This window comes from Salvelinus alpinus, chromosome 32 (assembly GCF_045679555.1).
Source record: "Salvelinus alpinus chromosome 32, SLU_Salpinus.1, whole genome shotgun sequence".
In the NCBI taxonomy this organism is placed as follows: Eukaryota; Metazoa; Chordata; class Actinopteri; order Salmoniformes; family Salmonidae; genus Salvelinus; species Salvelinus alpinus.
Genome location: NC_092117.1, coordinates 4,261,808 through 4,286,893, shown reverse-complemented (window position 1 = coordinate 4,286,893; position 25,086 = coordinate 4,261,808). Strand labels below are relative to the sequence as shown.

The window sequence follows — 25,086 nt, the reverse complement described above, 5'->3', positions numbered from 1 at the left end:
ATTTTATGTTAATTTGGATAGGGATAGGCTATCAGTCTAATCGAGGTGTAGACAACAGAACATTTGAGTGTTTTGAGTGTTTGAACTTGTAACTTGGCTGCATGAACTTCTAACGCGGCAGTGTGGGATTTGTCAGACATGAAGTCGGTGTGGTTTGGTTGCATCCGTTGGCAGTGTCCGCAATAAGGTAACGCAAGGAGACGCTTGTGGATTTGACAACTCTAAAGCAGTTCCAACTCGTACACCGACAAAACAACAACTATGTGGATTTCAGCTAGTGCGGATCTTGCCAGGAAAAAGATCAAGAAACGTGCAGGGCATTGTTTTAGTGGTGCATGTTTCCTTGAGCTGTGAAACACACCCAGAACTGAAGACTATAAACAGAATACCTGGAATACAAACAGAGAGGCTGATTGCTGAAAATTGTACCGGAGAAATTACAGCGCACATGGTCTGGAGTTGGTAGATAATAGTCCTATCTATGGTCAAAAACACAATGACCAACTTCTAGAATAACCTAGAGTAATCTAGAATAATAATCCCAGTTGAAATCTTTGTCCTTATCTGTGGGAGGCTCAGGAACTATTTGTTGATGCGCTGTAGCTCTCCTCTCTGTCGCCATATGAAAAGGGTGAGCTCAGAAGTGAGCTCAACAGGCTATTTTTGTTTCCCAAGGGGGCACATGTGCCCAAGCACCCCCTCCTCCTACCCCCATCCCCTTACCACAACAACAGAACTGGAGGAAAAGGGTTCTCTTCTAACTTTAGACCCATGTTTTTCCCTCTATGTTTTATAGTCTTCCGAGGTGCTGTTAGCAACTACCCATTAGCATTAGCCATTAGCGGACAAGATTTATAAATAGTTTGAGGGGCCTGTTTGTTTCATCTGTCTGACACTCGACACCGACCGTCCGTCAGATAGCTGGTTATGTGCACTAGTTGAAGGCCCTGGTAACCGTCCCCAGCCTACAACACTAGCTTTCTCCTGGACGGCTCGTCTTTCTCCACCTGGTCTTCAGACCCTTCGTCTAACCAAGCATCTGACCAGCGCTCCTAGGCCTGAGAGAGTACTGTATGGATGGAGGACTGGGCTGGAGCAGCATGTTGAGTAGAGAGGCACAGAGCGGTCAGTGTGCTGTCTGAGAGGGCTCTGGGCAACAAAGGGCCTGTCTTCCTGCAGCTGCTGGCTTGGTGCAGCATGCCACGGCTCTCCTCAGGACAGACTTGTGTTTGAGGATTTACTAAAAGATCACTACACAAATATGGAATACAGCAGCAGAAGGTAAGAGAGTACGCCGGTTTCTTGCCACCCACTGCTTTGTGTTTTCTTTGGTCATGAACAGGGGTAGATAGATACTGTATGAAGGAACGCATGTGCGCTTATCTCCCATGGGTACTGTATGGTTGACACATTCACTGAAAATAGCTGTTGCTGCACAGTCTTCCACTGCATTGGACTGACTGCAATTGAAACCTATGAACATGGGACTGGAATAGGTACACTACATGACCAAAAGTACACTAATGGTTTTTGTTATATAGTGCTAGGTTCAGTAGCCGTAAGGTGTAATTGTAACTGACCACCAGCCGTTTTAAGGGAGGCCCAGTGGTATCAGGTTTTAGAGGACCTTCATTGGTTAAAAATAAACCTGCCGCATGCACAGATGAAACGAAATCACCCTATGACAGGAGAGATAAGATTATGTTCATCAAAGACCGTGGAGCTAGGACTAGAGACAATCTGTAAGTTTAATGAGGTACACTACATGACCAAAAGTATGTGGACACCTGCTCGTCTAACATCTCATTCCAAAATCATGGGCATTAATATGGAGTTGGTTCCCCATTGCTACTAAAACAACCTCCACTCTTCTGGGAAGGCTTTCCACTAGATGTTGGAACATTGCTGCGGGGACTTCCTTCCATTTAGCCACAAAAGCATTAGTGAGGTCAAGCACTGATGTTGGGTGATTAGGCCTGGCTCGCAATCAGAATTCCAATTTATCCCATAGGTGTTCGATGGGGTTGAGGTCAGGGTTCTGTGCAGGCCAGTTAAGTTCTTCCACACCGATCTCGACAAACCATTTCTGTATGGACCTCGCTTTGTGCACGGGGGGGGGGGCATTCCCCAAACTGTTGCCACAAAGTTGAATTCACAGAATCATCTAGAATGTCATTGTATGCTGTAGCATTAACTTTTCCCTTCACTGGAACGAAGGGGCCCAGCCCGAACCATGAAAAACAGCCCCAGACCATTATTCCTCGACCAAACAATACAGTTGGCACTATGCATTCAGAAAGGAGCCGTTGTTGCTCCTAGACGTTTCCACTTCACAATAACAGCACTTACAGTTGACCGAGGCAGCTCTAGCAGGGCAGAAATTTGATGAAAGTTGCCATCCTATAACGGCACTACTGCCAATGTTTAGCTATGGAGATTGCATGGCTGTGTGCTCGATTTTATACACCTGTCAGACACGGGTGTGACTGAAATAGCCAAATCCACTAATTTGAAGGGGTGTCCACATTCTTTTGTATAGTGTATTTTAAGACCGGGCTGGTATGATGGATGTATGTTGGATATTCTGCGATACTGAATGCAGCTTTTCTGTGAATCCCAGGTCAGTGCAACCAAAATCCCTTGTATCTGACCGGAATTGCAGTGTAGTGTGGTCTGCATCTAGTTACTGTAGTGTGTGGTATGTAATGAGTGCTGTGTGATCCTCCCAGTCAGGTCAGGAGGTATTAATGGCCCATCGGTAGATATTCTGGGCAGGGTAAAGACTGCATGGCAGCTGCAGTCAAATGAAACGCACATGATGATCACCCTGTATTACACTCCTCGTACCATTCAGGGTGAATGGTACGTTTATATGCCATTCCAACTCAACAAAATATGTCTTATTAAGTAATTCTATAAGCAAACTAAATATCGCCCCCCAAAATTTGAGTGGAACATTCATTTAAATTCCCAAGGGAACGTGCACAATACTGTAGCGCTGTTGGCAACTTTAACCATTTACAGATCTCAGTTGTTCTTTCGAGACACAGGAGACGTCATTCATTGATGGGAAATACTGTAGTGGGTAAGGAAAAGGAAAGGATTTGAACTGATTTGCCAAATGAAATGATCAGGTGATTGTTTTCATCGTAAAGAGCATTATTTCCCGTTTAATGTCTTCTTTTCAGTTTTGAGAACTGACGTTTGGCTGCCCCAGGTACAATGCTGTTGTATAATCCTTGAACAAGCAGCAATTCATTTATGAGAAAGACTATCCTCCTCCTCCTCCTCCTCTTCCTCCCAGGACGAGCCTCCTCTGGTATTTACATGGTAGTTGCATAGGCAGGTATAGTGTATTTACAGTGTATAGGTACGTATTGTTACTTACAGGTTTTATAGCTTTCTTGCAGTTTATGTAATTATCTGTTTACATTTTGATCTGTGTAACTAACACGTAATAACATACATATTAGGGACACTTGGCACCAAAGTCTTTTATATCAAGAAAATATTTAGTCCAATGAAAGCATCGTCTAGCTATCTATAATTATTTTTACCCTACCACTCCGTGCAACATCACTATTCAGTTTTAGATTTAAGCCATTGAACAGCTGATCTTATTCTTATGAACGACTCGACAAACATTGAGTAAAATCTCATAAGAAATTGCTAATGATGACTTGGTCAAGTTCAAGAACCCGGATGCATGAACTTTATATTATATAGTGTATACAGTCAGGTCCATAATGATTGGCACCCTGATAAAGATAAGCAAAAAATATGGTATAAAATATATACAAATACTGAGCTACACTATGTGGACACCCCTTCAAATTATCGGATTCGGCTATTTCAGTCACACCTGTTGCTGACAGGTGTATAAAGCACACAGCCATGCAATCTCCATACACAAACATTGTCAGTAGAATGACCTTACTGATGAGCTCAGTGACTTTCAACGTGGCATCGTCATAGGATGTCACCTTTCCAACAAGTCAGTTAGTCAAATTTCTGCACTGCTAGAGCTGCCCCGGTCAACTGTAAGTGCTGTTATTGCAAAGTGGAAATGTCTAGGAGCAACAACAGCTCGGCCAGAAAGTGGTAGGCCACACAAGCTCACAGAACGGAACCGTCCTCGGTTGCAACACTCACTAACGAGTTTCAAATTGCCTTTGGAAGCAACGTCAGCACAATAACTGTTTGTTGGAAACTTAATGAAATGGGATTCCATGGCCGAGCAGCCGCAGACAAGCCAAAGATCACCATGAGAAATGCCAAGCGTCGTCTGGAGTGGTGTAAAGCTCGCCAACATTGGACTCTGGAGCAGTGGAAACGCATTCTCTGGAGTGATTAATCACGCTACACCATCTGGCAGTCCGACGGATGAATCAGGGTTTGGCGGATGCCAGGAGAACGCTACCTGCCCCAACACTTAGTGCCAACTGTACAGTTTGGTGGAGGAGGAATAATGGTCTGGGGCTGTTTTTCATGGATCGGGCTAGTGAAGGGTGTTAGTGTAGGGAAACCTTAACGCTACAGCGTACAATGACATTCTAGACGATTCTGTGCTTGGGGAAGGCCCTTTCCTGTTTTAGCATGACAATGCCCCCGTGCACAAAGTGAGGTCCATACAGAAATAGTTTGTCGAGATCAGTGCGGAAGAACTTGACTGGCCTGCACAGAGCCCAGACCTCAACCTCATCGAACACCTTTGGGATGAATTGGAACGTAGACTGCGAGCCAGGCCTAATCGCCCAACATTAGTGCCCGACCTCACTAATGCTCTTGTGGCTGAATGGAAGCAAGTCCCCCGCAGCAATGTTCCAACATCTAGTGGAAAGCCTTTCCAGAATAGTGGAGGCTGTTATAGCAGCAAAGGTGGGATCAACTCCATATTAATGACCATGATTTTGGTGGTGTCCACATTCTTTTGGCCATGTAGTGTATATTGTATCCTAAAAAACTGGGGGAAATATTTCTCAGAGAAATTACAAATAATTTTTCGCAAAAAGATAGGGTTGCAAGGATAAGGGCACTGAGCCTTTTTCTAAAATGTTCTATGAGATTGGAGAACACCATCCAGAAACTTTCCAGATCCTTGATATCCTTAATCTGCGCTGATGGACTGCCCTCTTCAATTCAAACCACAGGTTTTCAATGTGGTTCAAGTCTGGAGACTGAGATGGCCATGGTCAATTCATTTCTTTGTGGATTTTGATGTGTGCTTGGGGTTAATGTCTTGCTGGAAGATCCACTTGTGGCCAAGTTTCAGCCTCCTGGCAGAGGCAACCAGGTTTCTGGTTAAAATATCCTGGTGCTGGGAAAAATCATAATGCCGTTGACTTAACAAGGGCCCCAGCACCAGTGGAAACAAAATAGATCCACCACCATATTTTACAAGTGGTTACTGGGGTTATTTTCTGCGTATGCATCTTTCTTTCAACGCAAAACCCACCACTGGTGTGTGTGACCAAAGTGCTTTACTTTCATGTGGCTTTCATGACACTGATGAACGCTTAGGCCGAAACACTTGTCTATCTATCTACACCTGAATGAAATAAATACTAAAAAGAAACCACAAATCTCCTTTTCCATCGCCGCTTAATTAGCAGAAAGTCGCTTTAAATAAATACAGCTCTTGTTCAATTGCTAAACCACCACCAGTATCCCCTTGCACTTAATAGTAGCTTGACGTAAAGTGATATGGGACAACTTACTTGTATGTTCCCGTTTAGGGCAACAAAGAAAAAGTCTGATGGTCATGAAGACACAGTCCAACATTCATTCAATAGATTTAGGCTAAAGAAGAATTTTAAGCCTTTTCCACTTTTAACTCTGTTCTCTCGTCTATTCTCCTCCTGCAGGACACACAGGATGTCATGGCTCCTTCTGCTGCAGAAATGCAATACGCCTTAGGGGCCCACCAGGAATACAACCACGCCTTTGGGGCTAAGGCCCTCCAAAGAGACTGATTGGGCCCCTCTGAGGTTTCCTAAACCAGCCCCAGCTAAACACTGTTGTCTGGGTGTGTGACAGGACTAGACATGAGCTTTGTCTGAGTGAATGTGAGTGTGTGTGTGAGGTGTGTGATTGAGCTTTACCCATGACGACGGTGGAGAAGCGCCACTTCAGCCGGAGGGGCAGCGGCCACAGGAAGCACAGCAGCAGCGGCTTGAGCGACACATCCAGTGGAGGCTCGATCCTGGATGACACAGACCGTGAGGTCAGCAGCCTGACTGACCGAGCCTTCAGGAGCCTCTGCATTGGCGAAGAAGCCATTTACAACGACTCTGACCTGGGCTCCTCACCGTCAGCTCAGACGGAGAGGCACCAGGCCTTCAGCCAAGATATTATAGCTGCCCAGGAGAAGGAGGACAGGGAAAGGGATGCTTTCAAGAGAGCCGCCCACGAGAGCTTCAGCCTCAGTCTCCAGCAATATGGACAGGGAGGGGGTGAGGCGGGTTGGGAGGGGGAGGGGAGGATGTGGACAGGACAGTATGGTTTAGAGAACCAGGGTTATTCAGGGTGGGAGGGGCAAGGGGAGGGGAGGACAGAGGGAAGGGTGTCTACCACATTCCAGCGCTCCTTCATAGACGTGTCTCAGCAGGAGAAGACTCTGAGGGAGGAGAGACTATCCTTCCTGAGTTATGGAGGGTCCGACACCAGCTGGCAGCAGCGTCGCAGTCGCTCCCGAGTCTCCTCTCTCATCAAAGCCTTTAGCTCGGAGGGTTATGGAGGTGGGGACGGGTGGATGGAGGGGAAACTCAGGGACTGGAACAATGAGTCCTCCTGGGACAAGTCAGCTCTGATGAGCATCCAGAGAGAGCTGTCTGAGTTCTCTACGGCATACCCCCATAACTTTAACACTGGCCCCTTCCCGGCGGCCGGCACCTTCTCCCAGCAGACAGGCCCCTTACCCCACAGTAGGAACAGCCTCTACCCCTCTGAGGTATCTTCTGCTGTGTCTCAGTTGGACAAAACATCCTCCTTCATGAGATCCTCCCACAGAAAACACTGTAGTAAACAAAGCATGTTTGCACAGCTCAACTCAACCTCTAACTTCTTTCTCCATAGTGAGTTCAGCCCCTTCCAGCCCCTGTGGAGAGACCATAACAGGTTCCCCTTCCAGCAGGGGGGTGTCTCCGGGTTCATGTCCCCTGCAAACTTCCCTAAATGGTACGACTCACCCATGTACAAGGAGCTGACATTCGAACAGCAGTTCTACGCCCACCCTGGGATCAAGGAGACAGTGTATGGACCCCAACGTAAGCCCCTGGAGGGGGGCTCCACAGTGCTGCAGAAGGCCTCAGCCCTGGAGAAACGCTCTGAGTCTGAGCTGGCCGGTCACCACCCACCATGGAAACGCACCCAGAGCGCGGGGTCAAACAGATATCTCTCACTCCGTCCCTCGACGGTCTCTCCTACCAGTGAGAGGTCCCGGCGTGGCCACGATGCTGTCAGCGCCATCACTGAGTTCCAGCACACTGAGCGGTTCACCAAATTGACCGCAGAGCAGAGTGTTACAACAGTCCTAAACAGCGCCGAGCAGAGTAGTGTCGTGAAAGGCAACAAGAACAGTGTCATTTCCTTTCACAACAAGGTTAGCACAGTAGCAGTGGAGCAGGGTGTAGTCGCTAGCAACACCAGCACAACGCCCTTTAACATCACCCAGCTGCTGACGCCTGTCATCCACAACCATCAGGACACCTCAGAAGCTCTGCAGTACACCCTTTCCCCCTCCGTCGCCATCGAGCAACCCCCCGACACAGTACCAGTGGAGCCGGTTGTAGTCGCTAGCAACCCCAGCACCACTCCCTTTAACTTCACCCAGCAGTTAACACCTGTCATCCACAATCCGCAAGACACTGACACCACCTCGGAGGTGCTACAGTACGCCCTCTCACCCCCCCTCGCTCTCGAACAGCCCACCGTCTGGGGCGAGAGAGAGAGGGAGAGAAGGGGGGCCACACCAGAGGTGAGGATTTCCAGCTACAAGTCCAGAGCCTCCGGTCTCCTCTTTAACCTGAAAGACAATAGGAAGAGGGTGAAAAGCACATACAGTCCCACCAAGTTCAAAGGCCTGGAGGTGACTGGCAGGAGTAAATCTAACCTGGACGGCTATGAGCCCAGAGACACAGTGATAGATATGCCAGCCTACTTAGACATCCCTGTTCCCCAGGTGGTAGTACAGGAGGAGCCCAATGCAATAGACACTTCATTTCACCCCCATACCAACCCACAGTATAGCCCCTCATTGCAGCCAACCACTGCACACTCTGACCAACAGTTGGATTACACTGACACTAGTAAACTAGAGGCCTATCAGGCAGTGAAGTTGTCTCAGACTCAGGAGGAGATGGTTTACCGTCAGGAGTACAGTGGAAACTGCAGAAACAGAGATCCGCTCACTACCAGTCAGAACGGCCAAGGTGGGTTATCACAATTTATTAAATCCGATGAAATAAGTAGGACTGAGCTCCTCCAAAATGATATGTATGAGCAAGTCAGCCCCACGAAACCAGGCCGAGACAACACCCTTCCCACAGTGAGCTCGCACCTCCCTAACACTAAGCCCAAACCTTACCCTAGCCCTAATTCTACCCCTAACCCACCCCCAGCAGTCCTAGACACTTACAGGACAGATGGAATCACTCCAAACCAAACCAACACTGCAAACAGAGACGCACTAGTATCCAAACAAAGTATTGAGCCCAATACAAACCAGACTACGGTAGAGAGATACACAAAGGCAGGTGGATATGAGCAAGTAAGAGAGAACAAATATGGTTTGGGTGTGAATGTTACAACAGAAGTGCCTCCATGGAAAGGGGAGATCGCTGCGCTAATCGAAAAAGACAAACAGTCTCTACCCTCACACAGAGCAGCTACACTGAAGCAGGACCCAAACCAGAAATATGGAAATGAGTGGAATATATATGGACAACAAGAAAAGAGAGAACAGGGGGAGCCGAATGCATCTGATGGAAGGCTGCATCCAGCTGGTGAAGTCTTAAGAGCTCAAAATATCCTTCCATATAAGGAAATGCTTCCGGTTCCTGACCACACACTGGCCAATCAGGAGGAACTGTCAAACAGATTCGCTCAAAACACAGTCTGCCCTCTTAGTCAGCAGATCATCAGCGACACCGTAGAAGAGCAATGCTATTCTGGGACTTTTATGGACAAGTATGGAACTGTAGATCAGTATCGAGCCAATGAGGAACCTCTCACCACCAAAGAGAAGCGTCAGAACCAAAATGATCACCTGTACAGGGGTACAGGACAAGACCACAGGAAACAGAGTCTGTATTCGGAGGGCGATAAGACATATACAGTCCATAACACCCTGACAGAAAGAGAGCAACCTGTTCAGAGAAAACCACATGCCCCATGGGTGGAAGACAACAAACTACCCGGACACGAAGGATATGTAGATAAACAACAATATGACCAGGATATACAGTGGAGTTCATCATACAAGAATGAGAACAGACAATACAGAGACAGTGCAGCTACAACAGCACAATGTGCAAAAGATCACAATCAGTATACCGACAGGACCGCTGCAATACTGCAACAGACAAATGGAGAAATTATTGCAATTAACAGTCACCAATATCCCAAAAGTACTACAAATGACCCCAGTAAGATGCACACAACAGGGCTAGCTGAAGCAGAGCTAGCTGAAGCAGAACAAGCTAAATTAGAGCAAGATAAAGCAGTGTTAGCTAAATCAAAACAGGCTAAAATCGAGCAAGTAAAAGCAGAGCTAGATAAAGCAGAACAAGTTCAAGCAGATATAGCTAAAGCAGAGTTAGCTAACGCAGAGTTAGCTAAAGCAGAACAAGCTAAATCAGAGTTAACTCAAGCTAAAGCTAAAGCAGAACTAGAAAAAGCAGAGAAAGCTAGAACCGAGTTAGCTAAAGCAGAGCAGGCTAAAGCAGAACAAGTGAAACCAGAGAAGGCTAAAACAGAACAAGCTAAATCAGTGAGTGCTATAGCAGAGAAAGCTAAAACTGAGTTACCTAAAACAGAACAAAACAAAACAGAGCAAGCTAAAGCAGAACTAGCTAAAGTAGAGTTAGCAAAAGCTCAAACAGAACAAGCAAAAGCAGATCTTGCTAAGGCTAAACTAGCTAAAGCAAAGTTAGCTAAAGCTCAAGCAGAACAATCTAAAGCAGAGAAAGTGAAATCAGAGCTAGCAAAAACAGAGTTGGCTAAAGTAGAGAAAGATAAAGAAGAGTTAGCTAAAACTCAAGGGGAACAAGCTAAAGCAGAATTAGCTAAAGCAGAGTTGGTTAAAGCAGAGTTGGTTAAAGCAGAGTTGGTTAAAGCAGAGTTGGTTAAAGCAGAGTTGGTTAAAGCAGAGTTAGCTAAAGCAGAGTTAGCTAAAGCAGAGTTAGCCAAAACAGAACAGGCTAAAGCAGAAACTGCTAAAGCAGAGTCAGCTAAAGCAGAGCATGATGAACCCGCCCAGTGCAGTTCATGGTCAGCCAGCGAGGACCGATACGGCATAAATGATATCCTCACTACCAGAGACTATGAACAGGTGAAGAGAGAGCGACTGAGAGAGAGAAAGCACACTGCCAACAAAGCTGTTTCAGCAGCGGGCGACAAATTCACCAATCTCAACATATCTGCAAAGGCCGAGAACAAAACACTCCAACCGAACGATGTCTCTCCCATCAGCAGGTGTGAAAGGGTAGACAGGGGGGGAGATGACTACAACAGATTGAGAGAGAAATACGGGTTCAGTCATGCAGTTTCAGCTAAGGGAAACAAACAGCCCTCTAAGGATGTAGCTGCGACAGATGACTGTAAAAAGACTCCGAGGGATGCACTTGCCACTAATGAACATGAGCGGGGGAATGAGGGCCAATGGGTGTACAGCGAGTCATCCAAACAATTCAAACTGGCCAGTCAGATCGAGAGTAAGACGACGCCGGCTGACCCGACTGTAGCAATGATGAAAGACGTCCATCCGTCCTCATTCAGAGCTCTGTCACTAAAAGAGAAAGGCCAGACCAAGCAAGAGATACTGACGTCGAAACTGAAGGCCCACGCTGAAAAGGAGATCTCAGCCATCAAAGAGAAAGGTTTTGGTAAACGAGACAGACTCTTATCAAGAAACCCCACCAAGCACCAGGAACAGAGAGAGAGAGGTCAGAATGGACAGGAAGTGAAGAGCGTTAAAAATAATCCATCCAGGGGTGAAAAACAAACAAACAGCCAACTCAGCATCAGGAAGGAAGCACCTCAATCAGAACATAAAGAGACAGCTAAAACTGAAGCATCGGCTGTCAGTGACGGTCAACAGTCAAGAGCATCACTGGAACAGGCCATGAACAGGTCAAAGGTCAGTGATGTAATTGAAAAGGAAGGGCGTCAGTCAAAGAAGGAGGAAAGTAAAAATGAGGCCATTTCTGGTGACAGTTTGCAGATCATGGGGATAATGGTGACCATAAGAGAACCCTCGGTGAATGAAGACAACGTTTCTACTCCACATCAACCCGCCCCAGTAAAAGATAAGATAAACATGGAAAAAGAGGCAATTATTTCCAATAAAAATGAACTCAGCTCAGGTCAACTTCCCAGCAAAAATTCAGGCCATTTGAAACAAGAGACTCCTCCAGCCATGGCTCCCATTGCAGATGAAAGCGTTTCAGAAAATGAAGTTAGATCAATTGTAACAAGCAAAAGGGAAGACACCACATTTGCTGAGCCTGTAATTACAGAAAAGGCCAGAGTTAAACAGCAAACACAGTTGCCAGAAGGGAACGGTGAACCTAAAACAGAATGTGTTATAAGTGGTAAGCAGGCTAGAAGTGCACCTGAAACCACAAAGAAAGATCCCGAAAAAAAGGCCAGATCTGTGAGGAACGAGAATTGTTCACGGGAGATTCCTAAATCGTATGGGAGAGATAAGTCTCAGAGGGAAACTCTACTCGATGACACCCCTGCAGTTAAAGATGGACGCTCAGCAGAGGTCAAATCGGCTAAAAATAAACAGTTGGCTGAAACTCAACCTCTCCTCTTTAAACATAGCATCGCCGCAAGAAACCCTAACGACTACGCAAATAACAACCATCCTACTAATGAAAGCATCGGCAAGGCCGACCTTGCAGCGGTGGAAATGGCAAAGAGCAGTGTCATTCAAGGTGGCGAAGACATCAGTGTTCAAGATGGCCAAGTGGAGAATGTACACATAGAAAGTATTACAATCCATGTTGTATCATCAATAAGTGAGATTGACAACCACAAAACTACCGAAAGTCACTCAATTACCAAACATGTTTCTTCAGGAGCAGAGAAACCCACTGGTGACAACAATGTTCACATTGATAGCATAGCCATCCGTGTTCTGTCAGGTGTGAGTGAGAACAGCAATGTGGAAACAATCGCAAAAGAGAGAGAGCATAACCCAGCACTTCCAAGTGAAAAAGTGTCTCGTAAACCAGAGGTGAAACCAAGACAGAAGGTGCTGCCTACTGTCCCTACTGCCATCGCAGACTACGCCAGACTAAAGGTGATCTCTACAGAAGAAGATTCCCCTCCTAACGTGGACAGTCCAAGCAGAAAGGATGGATATTTTCCCATGATACAGACTCTCCGCAGTAGATGTCCAGTCTTTACAGCTGAACAGGAAGACCACCCGGTGACCGGAGGGATGACGAGGAAAGAAGAGGTATCTGTGAAAGAACCAGAGATTCCCTCCAAACTAATCACGGAGGCTAAGATAGGAGTGTTGTCTTCCATGGAGCAGGAACAGAGAAAGAAAGGGATGTTGGTTGACGTTAAGACCAGAAACCCCTCTTTCTCACAACAACCGACCCAACCCACCCATGTTGACATGCCTGGAAAAGACCTGTTCTCCCCTACAGAGGCAACGCAATATATGGAGAAAACACATGCAACACAGGCCTCTCTGGGAGACATATATAGCATGGAGAAGAGAGAGGAGAGGAGAGAGAGACAGAGAGAGGAGCAGAGGAAAGAGGAGAGGAAGACAAGACAGAGAGAGGAGGAGAGGATGATGAGAAACAAAGAGGAGAGGAAAGAGGAGGAGAGGAAGGTAAGATGGAGAGATGAGGAGAGGATGGTGATTGCGAGACAGAAAGAAGTCGAGAGGAAAGAGGAAGAGAGAAGAGAGCAACAGCGACGGAGAGAGGAGAAGAAAGCGGAGGAGAGGAGGAAGAGACAGAGAGAAGAGGAGAAGATGGCGAGACAGAGAGAGGAAGAGAAGAAAGAGGAGGAGAGGAGAGCGACACAGAGAGAAGAGGAGAAGATGGTGAGACAGAGAGAGGAAGAGAAGAAGGAGAAGGAGAGGAGAGAGCAACAGCGACAGAGAGAGGAGGAGAAGAAAGAGGAGGAGAGGGTTGTGAGACAGAAAGAGGAGGAGAAGGACAGAATAGAACAACAGCGACAGAAAGAGGAGAAGAAAGAGGAGGAGAGGAGGGCGAGACAGAGAGAAGAGGAGAGGATAGCAAGACAGAAAGAGGAGGATCTGAAAGAGGAAGAGAGGAGAGAGCAACAGAGAAAAAAGGAGGAGAGGGCAAGACAGAGAGAAGGGGAGAGGATGGTGAGACAGAAAGAAGAGGAGAGGAAAGAGGAGGAGAGGAGAGCGACACAGATAGAAGAAGTGAGAATGGCAAGACAGAAAGAGGAGGAGATGAGAGAGCAACAGCGACAGAAAGAGGAGGAGAAGAAAGAGGAGGAGAGGGTGGTGAGACAGAAAGAGGAGGAGAAGGACAGAATAGAACAACAGCGACAGAAAGAGGAGAAGAAAGAGGAGGAGAGGAGGGTGAGACAGATAGAGGAGGAGAGGAAAGAGGAGTTGAGGAGGGCGAGACAGAGAGAAGAGGAGAGGATAGCAAGACAGAAAGAGGAGGATCTGAAAGAGGAAGAGAGGAGAGAGCAACAGAGAAAAAATGAGGAGAGGGCAAGACAGAGAGAAGGGGAGAGGATGGTGAGACAGAAAGAAGAGGAGAGGAAAGAGGAGGAGAGGAGAGCGACAAAGATAGAAGAAGAGAGAATGGCAAGACAGAAAGAGGAGGAGAGGAGAGAGCAACAGCGACAGAAAGAGGAGGAGAAGAAAGAGGAGGAGAGGGTGGTGAGACAGAAAGAGGAGGAGAAGGACAGAATAGAACAACAGCGACAGAAAGAGGAGAAGAAAGAGGAAGAGAGGAGGGTGAGACAGATAGAGGAGGAGAGGAAAGAGGAGTTGAGGAGGGCGAGACAGAGAGAAGAGGAGAGGATAACAAGACAGAAAGAGGAGGATCTGAAAGAGGAAGAGAGGAGAGAGCAACAGAGAAAAAATGAGGAGAGGGCAAGACAGAGAGAAGGGGAGAGGATGGTGAGACAGAAAGAAGAGGAGAGGAAAGAGGAGGAGAGGAGAGCGACACAGAGAGAAGAAGAGAGAATGGCAAGACAGAAAGAGGAGGAGATGAGAGAGCAACAGCGACAGAAAGAGGAGGAGAAGAAAGAGGAGGAGAGGGTGGTGAGACAGAAAGAGGAGGAGAAGGACAGAATAGAACAACAGCGACAGAAAGAGGAGAAGAAAGAGGAGGGGAGGAGGGTGAGACAGATAGAGGAGGAGAGGAAAGAGGAGTTGAGGAGGGTGAGACAGAGAGAAGAGGAGAGGATAGCAAGACAGAAAGAGGAGGATCTGAAAGAGGAAGAGAGGAGAGAGCAACAGAGAAAAAAGGAGGAGAGGGCAAGACAGAGAGAAGGAGAGAGGATGGTGAGACAGAAAGAAGAGGAGAGGAAAGAGGAGGAGAGGAGAGCGACAAAGATAGAAGAGGAGAGGATGGTGAGACAGAAAGAGGAGGAGGGGAAAGAGGAGAGGATAGGGGAACAACGACAGATAGAGGGGATGAAAGAGGGGGAGATGAAAGAGGAGAGGAGAGAGCTACAGCGACAGAAAGAACAGAAGAAAGAGGAGGAGAGGAGGGTGAGACAGAAAGAGGAGGATATTACAAATCAACAGCGACAGAGAGGGAAGGAGGAGAAGAAAGAGGAGAGGAAGGCGAGACAGAGAGAAGAGGAGAGGATGGCGAGACAGAAAGAGGAGGAAAGGAGAGAGGAACAGCAACGGAGAGAGCAGGAAAAGAAAGAGGAGGAGAGGATGGTGAAACAGAAAGAAGAGGAGAGGAAAGAGGAGAGGAGAGAGCAACAGCGACAAAGAGATGAGGAAAAGATGGCGAGACAGAACGAGAAAGAGAGGAAAGAGAAGGAGAGGAGAGACCCACAGCGACAGAGAGAGGAGGAGAAGAAAGAGGAGAAGCAGAGGGCGAGACAGAGAGAGAAGGAGAAGATGGATGCTCTCCAGTATTACTCCATCAGCAGCCCTGAGGGTCAAACCAGACCCAGGGACATACCCCTCTTCTCCCCCCAGCCTTCCCCACGCAGGGGGGACCTTGAGGACTGGGAGTCCTGTGGTAGACCTCACCTCCCTACCTCCCCTGCCCCCCCTTCCACCCGCTCCAACACCTCCTCCCCTGCCCTCGGGGGCAAGCCCACCATGTTCAGAGTCAAAGACAACACCTTCAGAGGCTCCTCTCTCACCAAGTCCGTCAAACCACTCTTCCACAAGAGCTTTGGAGAAGAGTTCAAGGTGGGCTCAGCCCTCTGGAGCGGATCAGAGATGGGAGACGAGGAGCTTGAGAGGACAGGAGAGAGCGTACATGAAAGGCTGAGAGAGAGCGCCGGGACTCCTGTGTATCATGACTCCGCCATCTCGTCACACCGACTCCCCCGCATCCGAGAGACTCAGCCCTCGAAAGAGTTCACCGCCCCCTCGGAGACCACGTACACATACCCTTACTCCAGGCTCCTATCCAGGAGGAATGTGGCTCTGGACGACGATGACTCTCGCTCGATGATCAGCAACATGTCTGGGGATGTTGAGAGTTATGCCACCAGTGTAGCCGACCTGTCTGACTCTGAGTTCGCCAGCAGGGGGGGCTATAGCAGGCCAGATTCAGCCTGTAGTTTTATCAGTGACGTAGGACGGCCACTGGGGAAGCCCCCGACTGTTCCTCCTAAGAGTGAGAAAGCTCTACGGAGAGCCAAGAGGCTCACAACCCGCAGGATAAAGAAAGAGTCGAAGACTGAGACAGACAGCATTACTGACTTAGTGAGGAAACCGGTCCATGCAGTCGCTAGTGTCCCCTCCTCACCCTCAGAGCTACGATCCTCCAACCGTCACGCTCTTGCCTCCCCCCATTTCGCTGCCCCTATCTCTCTGCCCCTTGCCCCAACTCACATCTCCAGTGTCCCCTGTTCTCCAACTGATTTAGGATCCACTCATCACCCATCCTTCCACACCTCCCCCCACGCCAAAGCCCCTGTCTCCCACCCCCGAGTCACAACGCAAGTGGCCAGTGTGCCCTCCTCCCCCACCCACCACCACCATGCTCACCCCAGACACCTTGTCTCACCCCTGGCCTCCCCCCTGAATGTCCCTCAGTACCACGTAGACCCCTACTACCCTTCCCCACCCTCCCTCAGCCTCCCCCAGCACTTCACCCAAGGTTTAACCCAGAAGAAGGTTCTACAGGACCCGGGGTCTGGTCAGTACTTTGTGGTGGACATGCCTGTCCAGGTGAAGACCAAGACCTTCTTTGACCCAGAGACGAGGAAGTACGTCCAACTGAATGTCCGTCAGCCAGGTCAGGGAGGCTCTCTGTCTCAGCCCCAGCCACAGTGTTATCCCCAGTCCCTCCCCGAAGACTCATACACCCAGCCCCAACCCCAAACATATCCCCCATACACCCAGCCCCAGGCTCATCCAGCCAGCCGGCCCTATGTGCTCTACCAGGGATACCCCCAGAGATACCAGCCCATGCCCGTTTCATCCCTGCCCACTCACAGGTCTCTCTCTGGGGTGTCTGCCTTGGTGTCTCCCACCCAGGACCCACAGCCCACAGAGGAGAGTCAGGGTTGGGCAGAGGAGGGAGAGAGGCAGGGGGAGGGCTGGAGCAACCAGTGTTATGAAGGAGAGGAGGAGATAATGGAGAGAGAGACATATGGACAGAGCTACAGCCAAGAGCAGACACCTTACATGGACACAGCTCATGACGCACGCACTGCCCATGACACACACGCTGCGTACGACACACACAACCAGCTGGACAAAGGCGCAGTGGACGTTGATGATACTAACCCCGCCCCCCACCGTGATATCATCACCATGAGCGAGCTGGAGGACTTTGCTATGGATTCTGGTGACTGGTGACACTGATTGACAGCTTTTGTTTCACAGGTCCTGTTAGGATCGTGTTCATTAGGCACCGAACAGAAGAAAATGGACTGAGATTGGGTTTTTCTGTTACGGGCCCTGATAATGAACACAGCCCTGGTTTCTCTAGAGCACAGGTTCAAGCATCAAAGAGACTTATAAAAGGCTGAATAGCATTTCATCTAATGGAATAAACAGCTGTGTTTTAAAGTGTTATGATTGCATTGACATGCAAAAATACAGATTTCACAGAAGCCCAATACATAGTTTAAAAAACATGCGTGGTAGACAACAGGTGTAGGCTAACAGTGAAATGCTAACTTACGGGTCCTTTTCCAACAATGCAGAGTTGAAGATTAGATACTAAATCAAATAAAATAATTGTCTGGCCATAAATAAATAGAATAAACTAGGCAACCGGATAGATAATAGACAGTAGCAGCAGTGTGTGTGTGTGTGTGTGTGTGTGTGTGTGTGTGTGTGTGTGTGTGTGTGTGTGTGTGTGTGTGTGTGTGTGTGTGTGTGTGTGTGTGTGTGTGTGTGTGTGTGTGTGTGTGTGTGTGTGCGTGCGTGCGTGCGTGCGTGCGTGCGTGCGTGCGTGCGTGCGTGCGTGCGTGCGTGCGTGCGTGCGTGCGTGCGTGCGTGCGTGCGTGCGTGCGTGCGTGCGTGTGTTGCGGTGCGAGTGAAGCGATGTGGCTTTATATGTGACTTATTTCAGATCTTTGTCTGCTGTAATTGACTATTTTCTTTCGTTTTTCTTTCGAAAATTATCCCTCTTCTGAGACATTTTGTAAAGCTTGCTGTTATATTGCTGATGTTGATCTTTTTGTAGTTTTGTAGTGGAATTATGAATTAGATTAAGGCTATTTATTATTAACTGTTTCACAGAAATGTTTACCATTCCATATTTTGAATGTGATATGCTGTCTAGGATATTCTTGGGGTGCATTTGATCGATATGTCACGGTCACCTAGAACTTTTACTAATATTAGTGAATAGTGAATAAGAACACAACACAATAGATATCTACAGTATTTAACCGTTTCAATGCTGAGCGTACTTCTGGGGATGCAGTTTAGCGGGTTGTAGAACCCGAAGTTCTCATTAGCTACATCTGTTACCGGTGTAAACGTCAAATGGATTGGATTATTATTTACACCTCAATTTGGTTGGTGTGCATGAAATATTGTCAAACAATGTGGTGGCGATTCTGCAACAAGGTCTCCTTAGAATATGTCAGAATAGTGACATATTGGGAATTTAACCATTATACCGTATGTCACCTAAACTGAAAGGTCTATGCAAAGTGAACACAAAACTTGTATTTATGCAAATATGCAACCACATTGTGTAGATGTGAACGCTGATTTAAATATGAATGTTTAGTAGATTTGATTTCAATAAATAGATCCACATTTCGGAAGTGAGAAATGTGTACAGGGTTTCTCCCTTGCTGTGAATAATATAGTGTGAGATGGACTTAACAAAAGCACAATTTATCACTCTGTATGAACTTTCTTTGTCAGTATTTTGGATGTCTTTCAGAAGCACTTTGTAAAGAAGCAAATAAACAAATGATGTGTTGTTTGCTGGTTTTGTTTTTGTTGTTGACAAAAATAGTTCTCTGTTAATGAACTCAGTAGCTGACTAAGATACCACCTAGTGGGCGTGATACGTACATAACCACGGACCTCTTCTCCTTTCCTCTTCTCCTTCAGTATAATAGTAGATTTGGTGTCCAGAGCCTTCATAATCACACTTTTTGTAGCTTTTTCAGTACACTGTCCTCCCACACTGTCCTCCCTGCAAAATGCTCCAGTCATTTCTTATGGTGCATTTATGTACAGTTGAAGTTGGACGTTTACATACACCTTAGCCAAATATACTTAAACTCAGTTTTTCACAATTCCTGACATTTCATCTGAGTAACAATTCCCTGTCTTAGGTCAGTTAGGATCACCACTTTATTTTAAGAATGTGAAATGTCAGAATAATAGGAGAGAGAATGATTGATTTCAGCTTTATTTATTTCATCACATTCCCAGTGGGTCAGAAGTTTACATACACTCAATTAGTATTTGGTAGCATTGCCTTTAAATTGTTTAACTTAGGTCAAATGTTTCAGGTAGCCTTCCACAAGCTTCCCACAATAAGCTGGGTGAATTTTGGCCCATTCCTCCTGACAGAGCTGGTGTAACTGAGTCAGGTTTGTAGGCCTCCTTGCTCGCATGCGCTTTTTCAGTTCTGCCCACAAATTTTCTATGGGATTGAGGTCATGGCTTTGTGATGGCCACTCCAATACCTTGACTTTGTAGTTCTTAAGCCATTTTGCCACAACTTTGGAATTATGCTTGGGGTCATTGTCCATTTGGAAGATCGTTTTACTGTGGATATAGATACTTTTGTACCTATTTCCTCCAGCATCTTCACAAGGTCCTTTGCTGTTGTTCTGGAATTGATTTACACTTTTTGCACCAAAGTACGTTCATCACTAGGAGACAGAATGCGTCTCCTTCCTGAGAGGTATGACGGCTGCGTGGTCCCATGTTGTTTATACTTGTGTACAATTGTTTGTACAGATGAACGTGGTACCTTCAGGCGTTTGGAAATTGCTCCCAATGATGAACCAGACTTGTGGAGGTCAACAATGTTTTTTCTGAGGTCTTGGCTGATTTCTTTTGATTTTCCCATGATGTCAAGCAAAGAGGCACTGAGTTTGAAGGTAGGCCTTGAAATACATCCACAGGTACACCTCCAATTGACTCAAATGATGTCAATTAGCCTATCAGAAGCTTCTAAAGCCATGACATAATTTTCTGGAATTTTCCAAGCTGTTTAAAGGCACAGTCAACTTAGTGTATGTAAACTTCTGATCCACTGGAATTGGGTTACAGTGAATTATAAGTGAAATAATCTGTCTGTAAACAATTGTTGGAGAAATTACTTGTGCCGTGCACAAAGTAGATGTCCTGACCGACTTGCCAAAACTATAGTTTGTTAACAAGAAATTTGTGGAGTGGTTGAAAAATGAGTTTTAATGACTCCAACCTAAGTGTATGTAAACTTCCTACTTCAACTGTATGTATCCCTAAACCTAGGGATACATACCACTGATGAAATGCCCTCATACTGAGATGCACCCTATGCTCTGACTTTGATCATTGATCTAAAGCCTAAACTTGAAGAAAATACATACATTTTCATTTATTTTATTTAACTAGGCAAGTCAGTTAAGAACAAATTCTTATTTACAATGGCGGCCTACTGGGGGAACAGTGGGTTAATTGCCTTGTTCAGGGGCAGAACGACAGATGTTTACCTTGTCAGCTCGGGGATTTAATCCAGCAACTTTTTGGTCACTGGCCCAACGCTCTAACCACTAGGCCACCTGCCGCCCCGATCTATGAGATATCTTTTTTAAATTTTGCGTATCAAATAAATACATTTTTTCAAGGGAGAAAAATTTGAAAGAATGTTTTTGGTTGAACCTTTATTTAGGTTAAATAACGTCCCATTGAGTTTAGGAGACCTGGCCAAGACGGTCATGTTGATGGATTTGGGGCTCCTGAGTGGTGCAGTGGTCTAAGGCACTGCATCTTAGTGCAAGAGGTATCACTACAGTACCTGGTTCAAATCCAGGCTGCATCACATCTGGCCGGGATTGGGAGTACCGCAGGGCGGTGCACAATTGGCCCAGTTTTGTCCGGGTTTCGCTGAGGTAGGCTGTCATTGTAAATAAGAATTTTTTATTAACTGACTTGCCTAGTTAAATAATGAGCCATCTCTGGGTCTGATATGAGACAGGAGTCTGGTCCAGAGCAGAGAGCTGGACCTGGTCCTCTCCATGCTGAGTCAGGTGCCTCCCTGTGGTTGTGTCGCTGTCAGCAGCCTGTGGTTACAGCTGGCAGACATCTGACAGACAAATGCATTACTCTGCTGAGTTAAAATATGCTATGCTGGTATAACCTCCATCAGCGATGCGTCTAACAGATCTAATTGATTGGCTTATCGATCATTTCTAATGCGGGAATTAAAAGCAGTGATGATGACGGTGGAGGTTCAGTCTCTTCTCTGAATACTGTCTGCACTGTTTCTCTCTGCTGTTGGATAGAAGTTAGCATAGCCCTATAAACACAGATCTAGGATCAGCTTTAATGCCCCCCCCCCCCCCCCCTGTTCGTTAGCATTAGGGAGGGAAAACATAACTGACTACGGATCAGTTTCCAGGGTAAACTTTATCCTGCTGGTTGTCTCTCAGTGTGAAGAGTCCAGAACATCTCTCTCTTTCTGCAGCACAGTATTATGTTTTCATTACTGCAACAATAGAAGTCCATTAACATGGCTGTGTAGAACAGAGTTAAAATGCCTGTCCTCCATATTCACTCTTTCTGTTTCTGGCTGCCCTCCAGTTAATTTAATACAACAATGCTCCACAAAACTGCTGCAGGACTTATTTTAGGTGACAGAGAATTATCACAGATGCCACATGCACAGCGGGGATGTCAATAGCAACTTGACTTGTTTATGGGATATTAAAGCAGTGAATTATGGGTGCCATACAAAACTTAAATGATCGGAACCATTATAACACCCGAATCTTTTGTTTTTGTTAATGATTCAATTCCAAATCTACTGTATTCAATTTGGAGAGATTTAAATGTGTTGTCTGAATCTTTTGTGTGAGTTTTAGACCGTATGTCAATGTCAGCCACATATATAATAAATGTTCCATTTTGGGAAGCAGTGTACATTTCTTAAAATAACTATTGTTATAATACGTATACACTATATAAGTATTGTTATAATAACTATACACAATATTATCATTAGCTGCCATGTCATTGGATTTTTGGAACTCACACATTTACATATTACTATATTAGGAGATGATTAATCAAGTAATCCTTGATTCGGCTTGATTGGATAATATATATATATATATATATATACATATACACACACACACACACACACAGTGCTGTGAAAAAGTATTTGCCCCTTTTCTGATTATCTATATTTTTAATACTGAGTGTAATCAGATCTTCAACCACAACTTAATATTAGATCAAGGGAACCTGAGTTTACAAATAACAAGAAAAATGTATACTTATTCTATTCATTTAATTAACAAAGTTTTGCAACACCCAATTCCCCTGTGTGAAAAAGTCATTGCCCCTTAAACTCAATAATTGGTTGTGCCACAACTACACTTCCTGTAGTTGTTCTCTCACATCACTGTAAAGGAATTTTGGCCCATTCTTGCATGCAGAACTGCTTTAACTCAGCGACATTTTCAAGCATTAACTGCTCTTTTCAAGTCCTGCCGCAACATCTCAATTGAGATTAGGCCTGGACTTTGACTTTTCCAGAACATAAAATATGTTGCTTTTTAACCATTTTCACGTAGACTTGATTGACCCAGCAGCACTTTAGCTTACAGACGGATGGCCTGACATTTTCCTGTCGTTTTCTCTGATGCAGAGCATAATTCATAGTTTGTTCCTTATATTAAGGCATGTCGTCCAGGTTCTGAGGCAGGAAAGAATCCCCTAACACAATCATTCTGGGAAATAATTTCCCTTTATCAGTAAATGAATCAGTCATACAAAAATCATTCCAATCAATCACTTACTATTCTCTAAATCCTAAAATGGTGTTCCCAGAACTTGCATGTAGTTCCCAGAACTATGTAAGTGCTACCTGAATACCTACAGACAATGTTGCCGACAGGGTCTCTCTACCCCCGCCACAGTTATAGCAGCTCCAGTCTCTCCCTTCAGAGGCGCCTTGTGCTCCTCGCCCTCTGCCTCTTACCCTTCCTCTACCTCCTCCTCAACCTCGTCCTTGACCTCCACGGTATCCTCTTCCTCCTCCTCCTCCTCCAGCGAAAAACATCAACTGTGCAGCTTGTAGTTTAGCACCAGTCTTTGAGTTCTTCGACTTGATCTGTCTTTCTGCATGGGTGATGTGAGATTTGACATCAGCGAGGTTCTTTGTCTCCCACCCAATGCATGTAGGATGTATCCATGCTTCTTTGGCATGGCACAGCAGGCTGCCATATGGTTCTTGGTCAGGGGTCAGACCAGGATGCTGGAGGAAGCTCTTCTCCATTCGTTCCTGATAGTCCTCAAAGCTCTCATCGGCCTTCATCATGGTGGAATGTATTTTCTGCCGATCTGTGTTCTTTGGATATGTTGTCTTTACATGATCAAACACAGCATTAAGTTGGTCAGCACGGTTGGCTCTGACTGCATCACTGTTCCAGCCTCCCTTACACTGGTTCCACTTGAACTTCAAACACCGACAGAGTATTTCCTCAATTTCACGGGTGGTCGGGTTATACATGGCAATGATTGCTCTCACCTCTTCTTCAAACTTCACAGCATCTTTCGTGAGGTCATTCCATGCTGTCCAATCTTCTGTCGGACACAGTACCCCTTTACCAAATTTCTTTGCCATCCCTTTACTGGGTCCCTTTCTTGACAAATCTGGGTCTTCACATCTACTTGTACTTTTCCCCACGACTACTTCTAATTATACATGATCAATTTGCATTACTCTACTCATAACGCAATCATTCTGGGAACTCATTTCCCTTTTTCCGTAAATTAGTCAATCATACAAAAATCATTCCACTCAATCACTTACAATTCTCTAAATCCTAAAATGGTGTTCCCAGAACTGCCATATAGTTCCCAGAACTATGAAAGTGTTCCCTGAAAACCTACAGACAACGTTTACGATGGGGTCTCTCTACCCCCACCTAGTCCCCTTATGGGACTCTGGATCCTTTTCTAAGCTTCTCAAACCAGTTTTTTTAAGTTGACTTACTGAAATTCACTTGTCAGTCTTTCCAGGTTTCGCAGATGATGTGTTTTCTCCAGGGCAGCCCACAGTTAGTATCTGGTCTGAGTGCGTCCTCGCCGTCTTTGGTCAGACGGGAATTTTCCTTGCATGCTCTTCCCTGAGAGCAGTCACAGAACGTCCTAACACAATAACGAGAAACAATATGCTACATGTAGTCACGCATTTGCAGAGACAGAGAGGATACTAAACATTTCCACTACACTAGTTACCCATTCTAAAATTGACTGGAGCTCTGTGTTAAGTGTCTAAGTTATTTATTTTACTGTTGCAGCTGACGTCTATACTGTTGAGTTGTCGGCGTACATAGACACAAAGGCTTTATTCAAGGTCAGTGGAAGGTCATTTGTAAAAACAGAAAAACAATAATGGCCCTAGCCGGCTGCCTTGCGGTACACCACACTCAACTGACTTTACATGAGAGAGGCTTCCATAAACGAAAACCCTCTGTGTTCTATTAAATAGGTAACTCTCAATCCATATTAAGGCAGAGGATGCAAATCCTTAACACCTACGTTTTTTCAGTAATAGGTTACGATCAATGATATCAAAAGCTGCACTGAAGTCTAACAGAACAGTTCCAACAATCTTCTTATTATCAATTTCTTTCAGCCAATCATCAGTCATCTGTGTCAGTGCCGAACATGTTGAGTGCCCTTCCCTATAAGCATGCTGAAAGTCTGTTGTTAGTTTGTTTTCTGTAAAATAATAGGTCCCATGTCATCCAAAAAGTTCTACTTTTGACTCATCTGTCCGTAGAAAATTCTTCCAAGAGTCTTGATGATCATGCAGGTGCTTCCAGGTGCTTTTTGGCAAACTTTTTGTCTGGCGAAACCAAACACTACATTACACAGTAAGAACCTCATACCAACGGTCAAGCATGGTGGTGGTAGTGTGATGGTTTGGGGATGCTTTGCTGCCTCAGGACCTGGACGACTTGCCATAATAGAAGGAACCTTGAATTCTGTATCAGAGAATTCGA

The 25,086-nt window shown here is 46.0% G+C and overlaps 1 protein-coding gene across 1 annotated transcript; it reads left to right on the top strand.

The window, feature by feature from the left end:
• The first annotated feature begins 618 nt into the window (after window positions 1-618).
• c32h10orf71 (chromosome 32 C10orf71 homolog) lies at window positions 619-18,825 on the top strand. The gene is made up of 2 exons (XM_071379977.1): window positions 619-1,281; window positions 5,865-18,825. The coding sequence occupies exon 2, from the start codon at window positions 6,104-6,106 to the stop codon at window positions 17,234-17,236; it is 11,133 nt and encodes a 3,710-aa protein (XP_071236078.1). The 5' UTR covers window positions 619-1,281; window positions 5,865-6,103; the 3' UTR covers window positions 17,237-18,825.
• Window positions 18,826-25,086: the final 6,261 nt, after the last annotated feature.

Bases quoted from the DNA above. Each gene is read 5' to 3' on its own strand.
- c32h10orf71 (XM_071379977.1), top strand. From the start codon at position 6,104: ATGACGACGGTGGAGAAGCGCCACTTCAGCCGGAGGGGCAGCGGCCAC.